General features: G+C 38.0%; 1 protein-coding gene across 3 annotated transcripts in view; it reads left to right on the top strand.

The window, feature by feature from the left end:
* The window catches only part of LOC124545103 (protein I'm not dead yet-like), a 257,306-nt gene that overhangs the window by 209,912 nt on the left and 24,948 nt on the right, over positions 1–22,446 (top strand). The window contains exons 8-10 of one of the 3 annotated variants that reach the window (XM_047123917.1): positions 8,103–8,300; positions 10,993–11,084; positions 13,793–13,879. In XM_047123917.1, coding sequence (XP_046979873.1) covers positions 8,103–8,300; positions 10,993–11,084; positions 13,793–13,879 — 377 coding nt within the window. Of the gene's footprint in view, positions 1–8,099; positions 8,301–10,992; positions 11,085–13,792; positions 13,880–22,446 lie in introns of all 3 variants that reach the window. The other 2 variants (XM_047123918.1, XM_047123916.1) reach the window with 2 other exon arrangements.

Below are 22,446 nucleotides of genomic sequence, written 5' to 3'. Positions count from 1 at the left end.
TTGTTCATGTATACACTCTGCTTATAACATGGGCCTATGCTGCCATTAAATCCAGATGATATAAAGCATGCTATATTGTTTCTCCAGAATGTTGTTGTTGTTGTCTTCAGTCCTGAGACTGGTTTGCTGCAGCACTCCATGCTACTCTATCCTGTGCAAGCTTCTTCATCTCCCAGTACCTACTGCAACCTACATCCTTCTGAATCTGCTTAGTGTATTCATCTCTTGGTCTTCCTCTACGATTTTTACCCTCCACGCTGCCCTCCAACACTAAATTTGTGATACCTTGATGCCTCAGAACATGTCCTACCAACCAGTCCCTTCTTCTTGTCAAGTTGTGCCACAAACTCCTCTTGTCTCCAATTCTATTCAATACCTCCTCATTAGTTATGTGATCTACCCACCTACTCTTCAGCATTCTTCTGTAGCACCACATTTCGAAAGCTTCTATTCTTTTCTTGTCCAAACTATTTATCGTCCATGTTTCACTTCCATACATGGCTACACTCCATACAAATACTTTCAGAAACGACTTCCTGACACTTAAATCTATACTCGATGTTAACAAATTTCTCTTCTTCAGAAACGCTTTCCTTGCCATTGCTAGTCTACATTTTATATCCTCTCTACTTCGACCATCATCAGTTATTTTGCTCCCCAAATAGCAAAACTCCTTTACTACTTTAAGTGTGTCATTTCCTAATCTAATTCCCTCAGTATCACCCGACTTAATTCACCTACATTCCATTATCCTCGTTTTGCTTTTGTTGTTGTTCATCTTATATCCTCCTTTCAAGACACTGTCCATTCCGTTCAACTGCTCTTCCAAGTCCTTTGCTGTCTCTGACAGAATTACAATGTCATCGGCAAACCTTAAAGTTTTTATTTCTTCTCCATGGATTTTAATACCTACTCTGAAGTTTTCTTTTGTTTCCTTTATTGCTTACTCAATATACAGATTGAATAACATTGGGGATAGGCTACAACCCTGTCTCACTCCCTTCCCAATCACTGTTTCCCTTTCATGTCCCTCAACTCTTATAACTGGCATCTGGTTTCTGTATAAATTGTAAATAGCCTTTCACTCCCTGTATTTTACCCCTGCCACCTTTAGAATTTGAAAGAGAGTATTCCAGTCGACATTGTCAAAAGCTTTCTCTAAGTCTACAAATGCTAGAAATGTAGGTTTGCCTTTCCTTAATCTATTTTCTAAGATAAGTCATCGGGTCAGTATTGCCTCACATGTTCCAACATTTCTGCGGAATCCAAACTGATCTTCACCGAGGTCAGCTTCTACCAGTTTTTCCATTCATCTGTAAGGAATTCGCATTAGTCTTTTGCAGCTGTGACTTATTAAACTGATAGTTCGGTAATTTTCACATCTGTCAACACCGGCTTTCTTTGGGATTGGAATTATTATATTCTTCTTGAAGTCTGAGGGTATTTCATTTGTCTCATACATCTTGCTCACCAAATGGTAGAGTTTTGTCAGGACTGGCTCTCCCAAGGCCATCAGTAGTTCCAATGGAATGTTGTCTACTCCCGGGGCCTTGTTTCGACTCAGGTCTTTCAGTGCTCTGTCAAACTCTTCACGCAGTATCGTATCTCCCATTTCATCTTCATCTACATCCTCTTCCACTTACATAATATTGTCCTCAAGTACATCGCCCTTGTATAGACCCTCTAGATACTCCTTCCACCTTTCTGCTTTCCCTTCTTTGCTTAGAACTGGGTTTCCATCTGAGCTCTTGATATTCATACAAGTGGCTCTCTTTTCTCCAAAGGTCTCTTTAATTTTTCTGTAGGCAGTATCTATCTTACCCCTAGTGAGATAAGCCTCTACATCCTTACATTTGTCCTCTAGCCATCCCTGCTTAGCCATTTTGTACTTCCTGTCAATCTCATTTTTAAGACGTTTGTATTCCTTTTTGCCTGCTTCATTTACTGTGTTTTTATATTTTCTCCTTTCATCAATTAAATTCAATATTTCTTCTGTTACCTAAGGATTTCTACTAGCCCTCGTCTTTTTACCTACTTGATCCTCTGCTGCCTTCAATACTTTATGCCTCAGAGCTACCCATTCATCTTCTTCTGTATTTCTTTCCCCCATTCCTGTCAATTTTTCCCTTATGCTCTCCCTGAAACTCTGTACAACCTCTGGTTAGTCAGTTTATCCAGGTCCTATCTCCTTATATTCCCACCTTTTTGCAGTTTCTTCAGTTTTAATCTACAGTTCATAACCAACAGATTGAGATCAGAGTCCACATCTGCCCCTGGAAATGTCTTACAATTTAAAACCTGGTTCCTAAATCTCTGTCTTACCATTATGTAATCTATCTGATACCTTCTAGTATCTCCAGGATTCTTCCATGTATACAACCTTCTTTCATGATTCTTGAACCAAGTGTTAGCTGTGATTAAGTTATGCCCTGTGCAAAATTCTACCAGACGGCTTCCTCTTTCATTTCTCTCCCCCAATCCATTTCACCCACTATGTTTCCTTCTCTCCCTTTTCCTACTCTTGAATTCCAGTCACCCATGACTATTAAATTTTTGTCTCCCTGAACTCCCTGAATAATTTCTTTTATCTCATCATATACTTCATCAATTTCTTCATCATCTGCAGAGCTAGTTGGCATATAAACTTGTACTACTGTAGTAGGCATGGGCTTCATGTCTATCTTGGCCAGAATAATGCGTTCACTATGCTGTTGGTAGTAGCTTACCTGCACTCCTATTTTTTTATTCGTTATTAAACCTACTCCTGCATTACCCCTATTTGATTTTGTATTTATAACCCTGTATTCACCTGACCAAAAGTCTTGTTCCTCCTGCCACCAAACTTCACTAATTACCACTATATCTAACTTCAACCTATCCATTTCCCTTTTCAAATTTTCTAACCTACCTGACCGATTAAGGGATCTCACATTCCATGCTCCGATCCATAAAACGCCAGTTTTCTTTCTCCTGATAACGACGTCCTCCTGAGTAGTCCCCGCCTGGAGATCCGAATGGGGGACTATTTTACCACCAGAATATTTTACCCAAGAGGATGCCATCATCATTTAACCATACAGTAAAGCTGCATGCCCTCCTCGGTAAAAATTACGGCTGTAGTTTCCCCTTGCTTTCAGCCGTTCGCAGTACCAGCACAGCAAGGCCGTTATGGTTAGTGTTGCAAGGCCAGATCAGTCAATCATCCAGACTGTTGCCCCTGCAGCTACTGAAAAGACCACTGTCCCTCTTCAGGAACCACGCATTTGTCTGGCCTCTCAACAGATACCCCTCCGTTGTGGTTGCACCTACGGTACGGCCATCTGTATCGCTGAGGCATGCAAGCCTCCCCACCAACGGCAAGGTCCATGGTTCATGGGGGTAGGTTCTCCAGAATAGCATGTAGCAATGCTCAGGGTCCACCTTTTGAGCACTTGATATGATAGCTGTGATAATAAACACACGAACGATACCTGTTTTTATGTGTTTACTTAAATTTGGTATAATGGGGTAGGGGTACAGGGAACCTCTTCTCCTGATGGTGGGATAGTGGTTTGAGGTGCTGTTATCTTGATGCAATACATGTTACACCATTGAAATTCCTTAGAAGTGTATTTAAAAGGACGCTCTTCTCAGACTGGAAAATTATGGTACAGGGAGCCCCACAAGATTCAATTTTGGGATCAGCCCTGATTTTATTTCATGTAAAAGATTTACCTCTGAATATAACATCCCATTCAGTTTTATTCACTAACACGTCTGTTCTCATTGAAAATGAGACCACAGAACAAATTCCCTAAACCGTCACTGACACCTTAAACAGCATAGAAAATTGGTTTGATCTAAATGAATTAAAAGCAAATGTGACAAGGGCCCAAATAATGCAGTTCAAAACCAAACAATCAAAATCAAACAACTTCCAAATCACCCATTAAAATCAGGAACTTAGGGAAGTAGAGGATGTAAGATTTCTGGGGATATTTTTAGGAAAAAGTTTGTTCTGGTATTTTTGCATTCAGTGAGTGAGCAAAATAAGGAAACACCAAAAACATAACACATTAATATCCTGAATACGGTCCATGAAACCTGATAATGTTCAAAACAGCTTCCAGTCACCTTGAATTGAATAAAAACAGGTCCTGTATGGTATCCAAGGGAATCTACTACCATTCTTCTTCCAAAATGGTAGCAAGTTCAGGTAACAATGATGGAAGTGGATAGTGATCACACACCCTTCTCTCCTAAGTAGACCACAAAAAAACAATAATATTTATATGTGGTGATAGTGGTAGCTAGGGAAGATATGACAGATCATTCTGGTGCTCACAAAACAAGTTGTGGATGACACGAGCTATGTGAACAGGGGCCCTGTCATCTTGATACACAGCATCACCATTGGGGAACAAAAACTCTACCATAAGATGTATCTGATCAGCCAAAATGGTCACATAATCTTTGACACTAATACAACATTGCAGAGTAACCATGGGGCCATGGCACATCATTATATAGCTGCCCAAATTGTCACCAAACCCCCACCATGTTTCACTCTTGGGATGTAAACTCAGCCAGCAGTTGAAAACGATATGAAACAGGACTCATCCAACCAAATGACTTTCTTCCATTACTCCATAGTCCACGTTTTATGGTTTTGGCACTAAGTTTTTCTGTTGCAGGTGTTTGCATCACTGATGAGTGGTTTTGTAATTCCAGTTCACCCTGTAATTCCCTGCATAGAAGCTCCATTCATGCTGTCTTCATTCAGGCATGGTTTGCAAGTGTGACATTCAGTTCTGCAATGACTTTTGCAGCTGTCACCCTCTTATTTTCTGTCACAGTCCTCTTCAGTACCTATCTGTCACAATCACTCAACACACACTATCATCTGCATTGCTATGTGCTGCATACTGCTTTTCCACTATCACTGCATGCAGTATAAATCTTTGATACAGTGCCTCTTGAAACACCAAGTACTTTGGCTAACTTGGTTATGAAAGCACACACCATATGAGGACCAACAGTTGTCCATATTTGACTTCACTCAGCTCCAACATAATGTGCTCAAAACCACACAGAACACTGTTCTGACCTCTACCAACACTTACAATGCGTTGAGGACATTGCACAAGTGCCATTCATAGTGCAACCTACAGGCTTGGCTAGAATCTGCATTTATGTCAAGCATGCATTTCTCATGGTATTTCCACACTTTTGTCCAACCCCTGTGTGCTACTTGGCAAAAAAGCTAAACAGTCTGTATTTACAGTGATAATATTGTGCTACACGAGTGACACAAACATTCCAAATTATGTCATTTATCACAGCTAGTTTGAATCAGTTGTGAGATATGGAACAATCTTTAGGAGGAATGCAAGTTGTGTAAATTGGATATTACTACTACAAAAAAGCTGTTATTTTAGAAATATGAGGGGGGACCCAAAAATAACTGGAATTTATTTCTAGAAAGCATGTACTTTATTGTTTTCAAGTACAACCTTCATCTCCTTCAAAGTACTCTCCCCTAGCATTAATACACTTGTCCAAACATTCATTCCAGTGTTTGAAGCATCTTTCAAATTCATCCTCTTTGATACCTGCTAACACTTTCATGACATTGCATTTTACATCTTCCACATCCGCAAAACGCTCCCCTCTCAAGTCTCTTTTCATCCTCGGAAATAGGAAGAAGTCCGAGGGTGCTAAATCCAGCGAATAGGGTGTGTGGGTCAAGGTAGTTGTCTTTGTTGAGACCAAAAACTGGTGAACGCTGAGAGTCGTGTGCGTGGGAGCATTGTCGTGATGCAGGAACCACACGCCAGAGTCCCACAAAGCCAGACGTTTTCGCGACAAACTTCTGCGAAGCAATTTCATAACCTCCAAATAGAATTGTTGGTTTACTGTCTGGTTTTCAGGGACAAATTCAGAGTGTACGATCCCTTTGATGTCAAAAAAACAGATCAACATCATTTTCGCATTAGATTTCACTTGTCGAGCCTTTTTTGGTCGAGGTGAGCCAGGTGACTTCCATTGTGATGACTGTTGTTTACTTTCTGGATCATACCCATAGCACCATGACTCATCACCTGTAATGATTTTGTTGAAAAAATGTGGATCATCTTTGAACGCATCTTTCATTTCAAGACAGGCTTGAGCGCGACGATCCCTTTGATCTCTGGTAAGAAGCTTCGGCATGAATTTTGCTGCCACTCTTCACATCCCAAATCGATGGTCAAGATGCGCTGAATTGAGCTCCAGGACAACCCGGACAATTTCTTGAGTTGGTCGATTGCCCTGTGTCGATCTTCACTGATGAGATCATGGATTTTGTAGATGTTGTCTTTGCTGTGAGCAGTTGAAGGTCAACTGGAACGGGGCTGATCTTCAACCACCATTTCTCCCTTTTTAAACCGAGAAAACCATTCATACACTTGCGTTTTACTAAAAGCATGATCTTTGTAGGCTGTATGACTCATTGCAACAGTTTCTGCTGCGTTCTTGCTGAGCAAGGAACAAAAATTCACTGCCACACATTGTTCGTAAGAACTAGCCATTTCCTTGTGTCACGTCTGCACTGTACGCACACTCAAAGAACTGCCAAAGAAACCACACTTCTCACTGTTGGATGACGCCGCATGGCAGAATAACTCAGCAGAGCTCCTACTACAACCCTCTGGCAGCGCAACCTGCTACTACAAGTACATGATGTGCAGCATTACGATTCCGGTTACTTTTGGGTTCCCCCTCGTATATATACTGGTAAGCTCAGGGATTTGTGCTGACCATTATTCAGCAGTCTAAATATTTTAACTATTCCATGCATTTATGTTTATGAACTGTTTATCTATATACATAAGAATCTAGGATTGTCTATAGAAAACCACTTTAAACTTACTTATGATACATGAAACAAAGACAATTTCATATTACCCACCACAGGCTAAAACTCTACTCCCAGGCTCCTCAGTTTATAAGTTCAATGTGAAAAATTTTCACGGAGTGAAACTAGGATTACTGGGGAAAAAAAAAAAAAAAAATTTACACACCGTACTTGTGCAAAAATATTATTATTCATTCATGAAATTTTTAAGTGGTGGTACAGACTTCTTTGTGGAATAATGTAATAAACTCACACTGGTAGCTGTACATTAATGTTAGCTGAAGGTTTCTTTGACACCTTGCATGTGTCTCAATGATATTACTTATACCAGTGCTTTATGTATGGACATAATGAGATGATAAAATTCTAATACTGATTCTGACAGTGGCATTGTCCACACCATCTATTTAGAGACTGATGTAGGATAATTTTTACAACATGTTAAAACACAAAGATAAAAGACAGGAATTGTAGCCAATGCTTTTACACAGCTGGTAATGAAGTGATTTTGTTTAACTACAGACTATCTGCCCTTATGACAGCATTAATATCAGGCTTTATTTTGCTCAGGGAAATTTAGATGTGCACTTTTATCTGCATGTTCTAACAAAGCCTGCCAATATTTTTCTAGAAACTCAAATTTTATATTTATAATTTTTAACTGACTGACATATTATTCCAGCAGAAGTTTAGAGTTTCATACAGAGAAAAAATAGAACCACAAAACAGCTGTAATGGGTTTGTGAAAATTATGCTTTAAGATTTGCATATTCTTGAATTCTTATGAAAAAAATAATTTTGATTTGAGTTTTTTTCTTGAATTAATTGAGTTTCAAACGTATATCCTAAAATGAACAATCATTAGTAGTTTCAAATTTCTAAGTGTATGTAGTTTTCACAATTTTTTTTAACTTTTGAATATTTTCCTAAGGAAAATGTCTCTTATGTGAAATACTTATACTGTTATCATTAGCCGCCTGTAAATTCTGTTTTTAATAGTAATACTTATAAAATTATAGCTTGAGAAATAATATATGTACTGGTATTTTACATATATGTATCAAATACATAAAAGAAAGAATAAAAGATGAAAGTATTTATGTTAAGAGTAATATCAGAGCAAGCTGAGCCATGTTTCACAATCCTAATTTTGCATTTGCTTTATTAAAAAGGTTATCAGTGCAAAGTTTTTCCTTAATACATAGTCTTTATACATTTTTTTCAGAAGGAAGAAATCTGGAAGTGCGGTGAAAACTGCAGAACAAAGGAAAGCTGTGAAGTTGGTTATCAAAAAGTCTTATCAAGATCTGGGGCCAATGACTTTCCATGAAGGGAGTGTGTTGTTTTTCTTCATAGTTATTGTGCTTTTATGGTTTTTCCGAGAGCCAGAATTCATGCCAGGATGGGCAGCAGCTGTATCTGATGTGTTAGTATTTATGCAAATCATAGATTACTTTTTTTGAAAAAAGTGATAGGCTTGGTACAGCAATGAACAGTTATTAAGCCAAAGTAAAGTACCAATTCTTTAGGAAGCCCTTCCCCTGTCTTTGTCTTTCCCTCCCTTTTTTTAATTTGGCAGTTATCAGCTGACTGGTTGTGCATTCATATTCTTGAAGTTTCTGCTGTTTGTACCTATACTATCAAAGCATCTTGTATTTTAGATTAAAGAGTAACAGTATCTACTGATCTGAGTCTTGGCATGTGATGAGACTGATCACATCAAGAATTTGTATAAGTTAAGCAAAATAGCTATAAAACATACAAAATGATGAAATGTGTGTATGATAGAAATTGTTTGACCAAATTAAAATTTTCAGTGGTTTACTGCATTTTGTAAGCACAGGAAAGACACTGAATGCAGTCTAGAAGCATGGTCATAACTACATATGATAGGTACCTTTTGCAAAAGTCATTGAAAAATTTGTGGACGAAACTGTAAATAGTCATTGTTTGACTATTCATGATGTAGCAGCAAGAGGAAACACATAAAAGATGTTGAAACTGTTGAGCTTTCCAAGCCAGTTGCTCCTTCTTCTGGCTGAAGGGTTGAAGGGAAAAGAAGAGGGAAGGAGAAGAAGTACTGGCCATGTTTAGAAAATAGAAAGAATTATGGAAAAGTTTCAACAACCTTGTGTCAAGGGCGACATGTGGGATGAGATGAAAAGAAAAGATTTATTGTTGGTACCTGCACTGGCTGAGGTTTGGAAACCAGAACACTTACAGGTGGAAGAAAGGGTAATAAACAATACCAAGACTTGTGTAAGATTGGAAAGCTAAGTGCATTATGCATGGTAGATAGGTGAGGAGGATTGGGAAAAATAAATTGGTCAGAAAATAAAAGATAAAAGGGAGCAAAGTAAAAGAAAAATTACTGCAGCAGCCTGTAAGAGGACATGAAGTTGAAGTGTGATATTATCCTGGCAGGCTGGTTTTGTTGCTCTGTCAGTTTCCTCATTTTCATTGATTCCCATGTGTCCAGGAACCTAGTAGCAGGCCACCTCTTTCTTCTGCCTGTGTAGGTGGTGGATTGTGTCCTGGACCATCTGAACTATCCTACCTGCTGGGACAATTTCCTGAATAGCCTGCAGAGCAGTAAGAGAATCAGTGGAGACAAGAAACTCCCCTCCACCAAGAAGTGTCATGTGCTCCAGTGCCTTCTTGAACACTGACAGCTCTGCACAATATACAGGAAGTGACTTGATAGGTGGAGTTTAATGACAAAATGTGGGAATATAACAGAACACACAACATTTTCCTCTTACTTCAATCCAGTGGTAAAAAACTAGCATTTGTGCTCCAGATACTTCAATAAAATGCCATTAAAAACCCATTTTGAAACAAAAAGTGGAGTACTCCATCTTGTCCAAGTTAAGAATGGACCTGTCAGTAATCCAGGGAGGAAATTAGCTCCATCTCTTTTAAGAAGTGATATGTCTGCTACATGAAGCTGCTCAAGATATTCCTTCACATGGGCAGAAAAATACTTATTCGCCTTGCACCCGGTAAACCTATATTGTATGAGTTGTTCAGCTCCATCACTGACTACAGGATAGTAAGAGATGGATTGCACTTTGTAAACATGTCACACCATGGTAAGAAGTGGCTCACCAGCCTTTGCACACAGGCTAGGAATGGGACTGGTTTGGTAGCCAGCCTAATACCTGCATGGTGGACAGCGTCAAACATCTTTATGTAAGGAGGCGTAGCTGATCCATACACTGTTCTGCCATAATCAAGCCAAGTGTGGATGAAGGTTCTATAGCAGGTGATTAAGCTGGATTGATCTGCTCTCCAATTTTTACTGCTAATACAGTTTAAAATGTTTATAGTCTTTAGACGTGTAGTACACTTCAGGTCAGGGAAGTGTGGCAGCGATGTTAAACTCCAGTCAAAGATGAGGCCCAAGAACCTCACTGAGGTCTTAAAACCCAAGATAATTCTCCTCACTGGAGTTTTGGGTAGGGAAAGCATTGACACAAAGGATCAAAATATACACATACAGGTTTTTGGTGGATATCTTAAAACCAGTGGTATCACTATGAGAAGCTCACATAAAGAGATCTTGTAATTCTCAATTGTTTCAGTGCAAGTTTTCCTTGAATAGGGCCTGAATATTGAGTATAGGATTTCTGTTTGTTCCTCCAAAATAATAGTGCAATCCATATGATTTTAGACAGAAGAACATTACAGTCTTAGATCATCTCTAATGTTAACACTAGAACATTTTTAGATGTGCTTGATGGTTAAGTTTGTGATTAAAGGAGACCATTGTGATAGCAGTCTGTGCATTCCAAGGGAATGTATTGCATTTTTAATGCAATTACTGCTTTCAAGAACTTTTCAATTGATTACTACTATGTGTTGACTGTGGAGGAAACTATTTTGAGTAAATTCTGAACATAGTTCAATTCATTTTAAATAAAAACTGGATGCACTGTGTAAATCATGTGTTGTGATTCCAGACTTTTGCATTACATAATATTCCTTAGGAATATGGTAATAAGAATCAGAGATGGATTCAAACATGATAGAAGATTATGTCTATGGCAGTGAGAGTCATAGCATGGAGCACAGCTCACAATTATTTGCTACTGAGGATGATTTTCCTTTCTTTCCAGGGAGGTCCAAGATTCTACTGCAGTTATGTTAGTGTGTTTCCTGCTCTTCGTACTGCCTGCAGATCTTGACTTTCTGAAATTCAGATTTAATGGTAATTGTCTTACACTTAGTATTTTAAAATATTGAACCACTTTAATGAAAGCTGTAAATATAATGTAATAATGTAGTAATCTGAGAATGACTGAATGTTTTCTTATTATGAGATTTTGTTCTAAGCAAAGAAGTCTACTACAAACCTATTTTTGTTACTTATACATGTGATGTGTGATGTCGACTTTTTTGTGTCATAAATGTGGTTAATATTCGTTTGGTGTGTAAGATACTCCTGCCATTAAATGTTCCCTCTGGAGGGAATAGATCAGTTCACTATTATATCCCTCCTTTACATTTACAAGTTTTTGAAATTTGGTGTTACAGCAAATTTTCGATGATTAGTTTGTTAGAAGAGATAACTAATAAAACTGCACTGAATCCAATTGGAAAGGAAAGGGATTTACAAAACAGTTTAGCTAAAATAAGTGAAAATTTGATAGTAGATCATAGTTACAGCGACCAAGAGTACATATGTTGACAATGGAAGGAGGTGTGGAAAGAGAGAGGATGAGGAGGGAGAGAAATGTTGGCAGAGACCAAGGCTTGAATTCAGTATGCATGGTCAAATGGAAGTAGGATTAAGTAACTACAGAGAGCTGAGTGATTTGCACAGGATGGGCTAGCATGGAGAGATCCATCAAACAATTCTTCATGCTGAAGATTACAACAACAACAACAACAACAACAACAACAACAAACCTGTCACTGAGGCTACTTATCTTCCATGGGTAATAAAAGAACATCTATTGACACTGGAAACGATACAGTATAATAGCCTAATCTGTGAGTTGTGTTTGGATGACTAATAGCAAGGGAAAGACATTTACCTGATTTCAATTCTTTGACTGCCCATAAACTAAAACTTACATGAACATTCAAAATTGGGGGAAAATGCTTCTAGAATTTTACTATATTCTACAGTCTGTACTGTGAACCAAAAGTATTCACATAGATTTGACAGACTGGGCGTGCATAAGAGAAACACAGTGATGTAGTAATTTTTTAAAAAAAGTGTATTTTAGTATCATAGCACACAAATGGTATCATTACGGCTTAGGCTTATTACCAAGTCATTATCAAATAATCCGAATATGATACACAGTAACTCATCAACTGAAGACTGAAGAGACCCAGAGGTGCAGACAATGTAAACACACCTGGGATGATCTGATGATGACTTAGTTAATGATATCACTGTATGTACTGAGGCTGAAATATATATTTAAAGAAAATGAAATAGTGTTTAGGAAACATTAATGAATTGTGTTACTTGGGGCTAGGAGTGGAAGGAAATACTATTCGAAGTTTGATTAAAGAGCATGTAAAATTGTTTAATTTCTCAGATCACAAATTCTCAACTATCAAAACAACTTCTTTTTGTGAATGGGTGCACTTTTCCTTGTCGTATTGTGCTGTTGGTAGTGGAGTTGAACGGTTTCTTTATTGAATATTCTATGACTGTTGCCTAAATGTTCTACACCATCTGCTTGAAGGAATCAGAAGATTTGAAGTCTGGCAAAAGTGCTGGCATGACTACTTCAAATCTTATGGTTTCTGTTAGATAGGAACATATGCCTTCACAGCTGTTACTGATCATGTAAAAAATTCTAGTGTATTGCCAAAATATAATTTTTAATCTTAGCCTTCTTATTGAAGCCTTTTTCTGAGAATTGGCTACACATTGTCAGACTTTTGTAAATTTAAGAACAGTATTTCCTGTATTTCCTATAGTCATAGAAGTTTCACAATTAGCTATTGGATGACACTGGTATCTCAAATTTTGTAAATCTTTTCAGCAAGTCTTTGTGTATGAATAGATTCACAATGCTTGAGACACCCACTCATGACAATAGACTTCAGGGCTGAAAGTGGCTGAGTTTAAAATAAAAGTGCAACTGGTGCTGAGATTGTATTTGAGTCATTCTCTACAGTTGTTGATGCTCTGCGTCTTCATGTTGAGCATGTCAAATGTATTAAATATGTTGGACTAGAAAAATTATTTAGAGCTTGCTTAACACATAACAGATAGGTTTAAATCTGTCAAGTTATAACAAACATTGGCAATGCAACAGGTGGGATAACTGTATATAGTTTCAGGTAGAGACACAGTGTATCATTATTTTCCGTTCCAAAATGAAAAGAACGGATGCAGGCAAAATAATAATGTGTAGTTTTTTTCCTGAGGTGGGATACACTGCTGCAATCAAAAGTGAAGACAAGACAATAACCACAGATTCTACGTGGGATCTTGCATTCCTAAGTTTATCAAAAGCATGCCATAGAAGCAGTTGAAAGTGGATTTTTAGGGTCCTATTTCACAACAAGCATGTGTATATTCACAGGACCAACAGCAAACTACAAATATATCTTGAAGAATCCTAAATCCATTTCCACAGTCAACTTGTGGCTAAGATCTGACTTTAGATAATTTCTTATACAGAATTACTAGAAGTAGCTGTGACTGTTAAGGGTGTACTTCAAACAATCTTTTTAAAGAGATATGTCATAGAATCTTTGCTATGTAGTTTGATAAGCTTCAGTCATGTATGCCATTTGAAGAAATGTATTTTGAAGAGATGTGAAGGTAAGTTTGAGCAAACCAAAAAAATTGCATAATCTTTTGAAACCCTCCCGACTGTTTCATATCTGTAACAATTTATTCAGATGTGTTTATTCCAGCAAATTAATATGGCAATTTTTTTATAGCAGATAAACCATGCAAGCCTTCACCATCACTGATAACATGGAAAGTAGTTGAGAAGAAGATGCACTGGGGTATCATCCTGCTGCTTGGTAAATAACATTCTTATTTAAAAACTAAGACACAATAACAACAAAAATCATGCTGCTAGAATAATGATTGGACAGTGTGCTCGGAAAGTCACTGTGTGCTGGAATATGGACTATGGATGTGGATTATGACAGAAGTTCCATAAAAAGCTTGCAGCACGCAAGTTGACAGAACTCTTTTTTCATAGATATGCAGTTGTTTTTAAATTTGCTCTACTGTTATGTGACATTCAGCTGTATGGTTCAGTTGTTGAACGCTATTGAAAGTGATGTGTAATGTTTAGATGTTCAATTTGTTTTTAAAGTATGCTACTTTTAACTGTGGAACATATTTTGCATGTTGAAAAAGTGTTTTGTCAGGTGATAAACACATACATTTAATGCAGAAGGCATGCGATGAAAAATTCCTGGAAACAGTTGTACCTCATTGTAATATGGTACATTGACTTATTGAGAAGTGCCAAGAAACGGCTCAGTTTATATGGCAAATGAACTTGAAGTCCACGTAAACTAAACAAAGAGAAATCTTTAGATATTTCTACCTTTATGCAACAGAGCCAAGCGAGCTAGCAGAAGAAAAAGAAGTCAGGTTGACGACTGCACATAAAGGAGTTAACAAACATCGAAATTTTTCCTGTATAAAGTGGCAGCAATGCACAAGTCAAAATATGTGAATCAGTTACTGCAAATGGTTTGCATTTTTTTATTGAGAAAAAGCCACTGATGTTCTGGTTGTCAGTTACTATATAGACGAGGCCTGGTACCACCTCTCTGGTCATGTTAATACACAAAACAAATGATTATAGCCAACAGAAAATCCTCATGCTGTCCTTGGAATGCCACTACATAATTACAAGACTGGAGCGTGGTAGCAATATATTGGACCTTAATTTCACTGTTGTTATATTAACTTAAGTATGTTGTTAAATTAACTTAATTATGTCATGTATTGGAAAATTTGACTCGTTCCACATCATTACGAAATATCGTATTCATGATCCATGGAACTAGTATTAATCTAATCTAATCTAACCTAATCTACTGTTGAACAGAAAAATCTGCAAATATCATGAAAACTGAAAATGCATTGATGACTCTAAATGAAACTTTGTATCATAGTGATGGTTACTACATAGATTCCAGACATTCTGCAACAAATGAAAAATAAAAGGAACTCATTATCAGGTAACAGCACTCTTGAGGCAATTGCAGTGGACAATGTTCAGCTAGAAGCTACCCATGACAACAAGAACAAGTAGATGACTGTTAATGTTGTTGCATATGTTCCATGTCTTGGATACAACTTGTTGTTGGTTAGTTAAATATCAAGATCTGGATTATGCTCATTTTCTGATGATATACAGTCTGGAAAATACAACAAAAATGATGTAATCATCTGTGGAACACCAATGGCAACTGCAATTCAAAGAATGTATCAAGTAGATGAAGTTTGTGATCATGCACATGCTGTAGAAATCAACAGTTAAAATTTATTATATAAAAGATTAGACATTTGAATTGTGTAAGCATGCATTTATTAAAGGAAAAAATGGCTGATGAATTGAATTGGACAAAGATCAATTTAGATCTATGTACTTCTTAAATAAAAGGATAAGTCTTGACAACCTTTTCCCACAACATCAAGCAGAAGAGCAAAGATCTACGTGACATACCACATTTTGAAGTCTGTGAATGAATGAATGAATGAGGAGAGGAGGAACACATTATCTTATCGCTTTCATGGACAGTTTATCAAGAAAGTCATTTGGTTACATGCTAAAACCGACAAAAGAACTCAATGGTATGGTACTTTCATTGAGCTCAAAGATCGAGTAGAAAATGGAACTGTTTGAAAAATTAAAATATGGTACTCCAAACAGACAAAGGAAAAGAGTTTGTCAATCAACATATGCAACACATGAAGTATTCTGAAAGATAAGTGGAATTAGACATGAAACTACAATTTCTTATACACCAGAACAAAATGGTGTTGTGAAGTTCTTGAATTTGATGATCATGGAAATTGCAAGATTAATGTTGACACATGCAGGACTAAGCAAACAGTTTTGAACTGAAGCCATTAATACAGTGATTTATCTGGAGAATCAATCTACAACAAAAGCTGTTCAAAATGTTACTGCCAAAGAATTATGGAGTGTTCACTGAATAAATCTGAGTCACGCGTCAACCTGCAAAGGGGGGATATTTGTACCAGTTTTTTGTTTATTTATCCTTGCAGGGATCTCATGTAATGATATATGGTTTGTTATCATAGTACAATGACTCTGTTAGACCATTCCTCTTTTATTCAGTTGTAGATATGGCTGAGCAAACTGTTGGTTAATTTCATGTTCCATGGATCACTTGCATGATAAATCATAACGATGTGGAATGAGTCATTTTACAAACACATCATAAATTAATTTTTAAATGTGGTTACATGCTGAATATTTATGTAGTCTTTTCTTCCCCCCTATTTATCAGACATTTTATATCACAGGGTAAGTTATAGAAATATTTGTTGCAGCACTGTGCACCCCTTTTTGTGCTAATGACAACCTTAATGTGGAGTAATGAATGCCTTTTCTCCTTCTGGTAATTATGTTCATCACTGGATTATTTACAGTGAACTTCATAAGGGATAAATATGTTGTGAAGCAGTAGTCAGAACACCCAACTCCTTAAACAGATAAGGCGTCTGTGGGTGTGCACCACATATTATTCTTACAGCACATTTCTGAGCAATGAAGGCTTCCTTTCTTAATCTCTTCTGGTCCATCGTGGACACAGGACAGTGACCAGTGAAATAGTTACCAAGGAAAATTGTCAAACAGCTGTATGTTTTGAGAAGTTATTTTATTTAGACAACCAGTTTTGGCATGTCAATAAAGCCATTTTCCGGCCCCTATGCACCCTATGTATAGGCAGTCAGATATTTCAATACTTGCATAACTGGAGCCATCAATATCTGGATCCTGTGAATTCATTTTTGAAGTGTTTACTTTGAAGTAGTCAAGTCTTCGAAGTAAACACTTCAAAAATGAATTCACAGAATCCAGATATTGATGGCTCCGGTTTTGCAAGTATCAATACATCTGATTGTCTGTACATGAAGTGCAGAGGGGCCAGAATACTGCATTATTGAGATGCCACAATTGATTGTCTACATAAAATAACCTTTCAAAACATTTGACTGTGTGGCAATTTTCCTTGGTAAATAAAAACTCCTTTGTTAAACATGATTGACCCCCAAACATTATTCCATATGACATTACTGAATGAAAATATGCAAAATGTCAACTTATTGATTTGTCTCTCCCCAAGATTTGCAATGATTCTAAGTGCAAATGTGGCTGACCTAAGTTGTTTTAGGAGTTTCAAAATTTTCTTTTCCAGTTTAATTTCTCATCAACATGGACACCTGAGAATTTTGAAGTTTCTAAGCTATTAGTTATTTTCTCACCATGTGTTGCACTTATCATTGGTATAGCATCCCCTAGATGTGCAGAAGTGAATATGTTGCGTCTTTTTCAAACTGAGGGTGAGACCATTCACAGAGAACCAGTCAATGATACTTTTAGGAACATTGATTAGTGTTTCTTTTGTTTCTCTATGTGTGCTTGGATTGATTACAAATCTGGTGTCATCTTCAAAAATAACCAATTTAGCTTGTTGCATATTGGATAGAAGATCATTTACTTGTACGAAGAACAATAGTGGACCAAAGATGGAGCCTTGGGGAAACCCATATGTATCTTCTCCCCAGTCAGAATTATGACACTGGACTACTGTGGTTGAGCTGCTAAGTACAACTTTCTGTATGCTTTTGGTTAGATATGACATTATCCTCTGGTTGGCTATACCATCAATCCCATAAAACTTCAGTTTATGTAGGAGAATATTGTGATTCACCTAGATAGATGCCTTAAAAAAGTTGCTGAAAATACCATCTGGTGCCCTTTTGTTATTTAATGTTTGTAAAATATGTTGAGTAAACATGGCATTCTCAGTAGAGCAACTCTTCTGATCCAAACTGTGATTTGAGGATATTATTTCTGATCAGGTGACACACTATTACAGAATACATCACGTTCTCAAAAATTCTGTAAAATGTTGTCAGCAGTGAAACAGGTCAGTAGTTATTGCAATTTCTCCTATCGCCTTTCTTCTTCAATGAAATATTTCAACCCTCTGGAAAAATGCCTTGAGTTTGTTAGTGAGGTATTACATCTTTCAGATAAGACAAGGCTTATTATATTGTTGTTGTTGTGGTCTTCAATCCTGAGACTGGTTTGATGCAGCTCTCCATGCTACTCTATCCTGTGCAAGCTTCTTCATCTCCCAGTACCTACTGCAACCTACATCCTTCTGAATCTGCTTAGTGTATTCATCTCTTGGTCTCCCTCTACAATTTTTACCCTCCACGCTGCCCTCCAGTACTAAATTGGTGATCCCTCGATGTCTCAGAACATGTCCTACCAACCGATCCCTTCTTCTAGTCAAGTTGTGCCACAAGCTCCTCTTCTCCCCAATTCTATTCAGTACCTCCTCATTAGTTATGTGATCAACCCATCTAATCTTCAGCATTCTTCTGTAGCACCACATTTCGAAAGCTTCTATTCTCTTCTTGTCTAAACTATTTATCGTTCATGTTTCACTTCCATACATGGCTACACTCCATACAAATACTTTCAGAAATGACTTCCTGACACTTACCCGATGTTAACAAATTTCTCTTCTTCAGAAATGCTTTCCTTGCCATTGCCAGTCTACATTTTATATCCTCTCTACTTCGACCATCATCAGTTATTTTGCTCCCCAAATAGCAAAACTCCTTTACTACTTTAAGTGTGTCATTTCCTAATCTAATTCCCTCAGCATCACCCAACTTAATTCGACTACATTCCATTATCCTCATTTTGCTTTTGTTGATGTTCATCTTATACCCTCCTTTCAAGACACTGTCCATTTCGTTCAACTGCTCTTCCAAGTCCTTTGCTGTCTCTGACAGAATTACAATGTCATGGGCAAACCTCAAAGTTTTTATTCCTTCTCCATGGATTTTAATACCTACTCCGAACTTTTCTTTTGTTTCCTTTACTGCTTGCTCAATATACAGATTGAATAGCATCGGGGAGAGGCTACAGCCTTGTCTCACTCCCTTCCCAACCACTGCTTCCCTTTCATACCCCTTGACTCTTATAACTGCCATCTGCTTTCTGTACAAATTGTAAATAGCCTTTCGATCTCTGTATTTTACCCCTGCCACCTTCAGAATTTGAAAGAGAGTATTCCAATCAACATTGTCAAAAGCTTTCTCTAAGTCTACAAATGCAAGAAACGTAGGTTTGCCTTTCCTTAATCATTCTTCTAAGATAAGTCGTAGGGTCAGTATTGCCTCACATGTTCCAACATTTCTACGGAATCCAAACTGATCTTCCCCGAGGTCGGCTTCTATCACTTTTTCCATTCGTCTGTGAAGAATTCGTGGTAGTATTTTGCAGCTGTGACTTATTAAACTGATAGTTCGGTAATTTTCACATCTGTCAACACCTGCTTTCTTTGGGATTGGGATTATTATATTCTTCTTGAAGTCTGAGGGTATTTCGCCTGTCTCATACATCTTGCTCACCAGATGGTAGAGTTTTGTCAGGACTGGCTCTCCCAAGGCCGTCAGTAGTTCTAATGGAATGTTGTCTACTCCGAGGGCCTTGTTTCGACTCAGGTCTTTCAGCGCTCTGTCAAACTCTTCACGCATCATATCTCCCATTTCATCTTCATCTACATCCTCTTCCATTTCCATAATATTATCCTTAAGTACATCACCGTTGTATAGGCCCTCTATATACTCCTTCCACCTTTCTGCTTTCCCTTCTTTGCTTAGAACTGGGCTTCCATCTGAGCTCTTGATATTCATGTGAGCGGTTCTCTTTTCTCCAAATGTCTCTTTAATTTTTCTGTAGGCGGTATCTATCTTACCCCTAGTGAGATAAGCCTCTACATCCTTACATTTGTCCTCTAGCCATCCCTGCTTAGCCATTTTGCACTTCGTGTCGATATTATTTTTGTGGCGATTATATTCCTTTTTGCCAGCTTCATTTACTGCATTTTTATATTTTCTCCTTTCATCAATTAAATTCAATATTTCTTCTGTTACCCAAGGGTTTCTACTAGCCCTCATATTTTAACCTATTTGATCCTCTACTGCCTTCACTATTTCATCCCTCAAAGCTACCCATTCTTCTTCTACTGTATTTCTTTCCCCCATTCCTGTCAATTGTTCCCTTATGATCTCCCTGAAACTCTGTACAATCTCTGGTTCTTTCAGTTTATCCAGGTTCCATCTTCTTAAATTCCCACCTTTTTCCAGTTTCTTCAGCCTTAATCTACAGCTCATAACTAATAGATTGTGGTCAGAGTCCACATCTGCCCCTGGAAATGTCTTACAATTTAAAACCTGGTTCCTAAATCTCTGTCTTACCATTATATAATATGTCTGATACCTTTTAGTATCTCCAGGGTTCTTCCACGTATACAACCTTCTTTCATGATTCTTAAACCAAGTATTAGCTATGATTAAGTTATGCTCTGTGCAAAATTCGACCAGGCGGTTTCCTCTTTCATTTCTTAGCCCCAATCCGTATTCACCTACTATGTTTCCTTCTCTTCCTTTTCCTACTGACGAATTCCAGTCACCCATGACTATTAAATTTTTGTCTCCCTTCACTACCTGAATAATTTCTTTTATCTCATCATACATTTCATCAATTTCTTCATCATCTGCAGAGCTAGTTGGCATATAAACTTGTACTACTGTAGTAGGCATGGGCTTCGTGTCTATCTTGGCCACAATAATGTGTTCACTATGCTATTTGTAGTAGCTTATCCACACTCCTATTTTTTATTCATTATTAAACCTACTCCTGCATTACCCCTATTTGATTTTGTATTTATAACCCTGTATTCACCTGACCAGAAGTCTTGTTTGTCCTGCCACCGGACTTCACTAATTCCCACTATATCTAACTTTAACCTATCCATTTCCCTTTTTAAATTTTCTAACCTACCTGCCTGATTAAGGGATCTGACATTCCACGCTCCGATCCCTAGAACACGTTTTCATTCTCCTGATAACGACGTCCTCTTAAATAGTCCCCGCCCAGAGATCCGAATGGGAGACTATTTTACCTCCAGAAAATTTTACCCAAGAGGACGCCATCATCATTTAACCATACAGTAAAGCTGCATGCCCTCGGTAAAAATTATGGCTGTAGTTTCCCCTTGCTTTCAGCTGTTCACAGTACCAGCACAGCAAGGCCGTTTTTGTTAGTGTTACAGGGGCAGATCAGTCAATCATCCAGACTGTTGCCCCTGCAACTACTGAAAAGGCTGCTGCCCCTCTTCAGGAACCACACATTTGTCTGGCCTCTCAACAGATACCCCTCTGTTGTGGTTGCACCTACGGTACGGCTATCTGTATCGTTGAGGCACGCAAGCCTCCCCACCAATGGCAAGGTCCATGGTTCATGGGGGGAGGAAGGCTTATTACATGAGAACAAATTTTTTGTACTCTACTGGAACCACTATCAAAACCAAATGAGTTTATTTATGAGAGAATAAATAATTTTCTTAATTTCAGAAGGAGAAGCTGGTGATACATTCATATGACGGGATTCCATGAGAGTTAGTTTTTCAACACACCTTTGTGACTATTCTCTTGAACTGTTTGTCCCTATACTTTCTACTATATTTAACAAATGATTATTAAATATATTTGCTGTATGTCCTGTACAGATATGTTCTTTACAGAAAGATTACTGTTGTGGCACCAGCTTGGCACCACAATTAGTGGCTTGTGCTGCTTGGGCCTTAAACCAGCCCTGCTTGCATTACTCAGTCCGTTTTATTTAATACTTCATACTAAATATATGTGTATCTTAACACAGAACACTACACCTTATGTTGTGTTGGCAGAAGAGCCAACACCGTGTTACAAATGGAGGTCGAAATGCACATGTTTTAGCTCATGCAGGCTGGCGTGAGGAGGGAAGAACTATACTGACGTGAGGTCTGGAACATGACAAGGAATTAGAATGCAGAAAGCGGACGTAATTAGTTTGATACTTAACTTTAATCCATTAATGATGAACATCGCTCTTGACGGTACATGATTCACAATATTATCTGTTCAGAATTCATTCATAGTAACTGAATATGGCACCTTGCTAGGTCGTAGTAAATGACATAGCTGAAGGATATGCTAAACTATCGTCTCTGCAAATGAGAGCGTATGTAGGCAGTGAACCATCGCTAGCAAAGTCGGCTGTACAACTGGGGCGAGTGCTAGGGAGTCTCTCTAGACTAGACCTGCCGTGTGGTGGCACTAGGTCTGCAATCACTGATAGTGGCGACACGCAGGTCCGATGTATACTAACGGACTGCGGCCGATGTAAAGACTACCACCTAGCAAGTGTGGTGTCTGGCGGTGACATCACACCTTACACTGTAGATGATCTATAATCAGGTCAATTCAGCTATTCTGTGGCTATCCTCTTCATCACTTGCCGTTG

The sequence above is a fragment of the Schistocerca americana genome, chromosome 8, assembly GCF_021461395.2.
Source record: "Schistocerca americana isolate TAMUIC-IGC-003095 chromosome 8, iqSchAmer2.1, whole genome shotgun sequence".
Lineage (NCBI taxonomy): Eukaryota > Metazoa > Arthropoda > Insecta > Orthoptera > Acrididae > Schistocerca > Schistocerca americana.
Note: the sequence above shows the minus strand (reverse complement) of the source record. Positions and strands in the feature narration are given on the sequence as shown.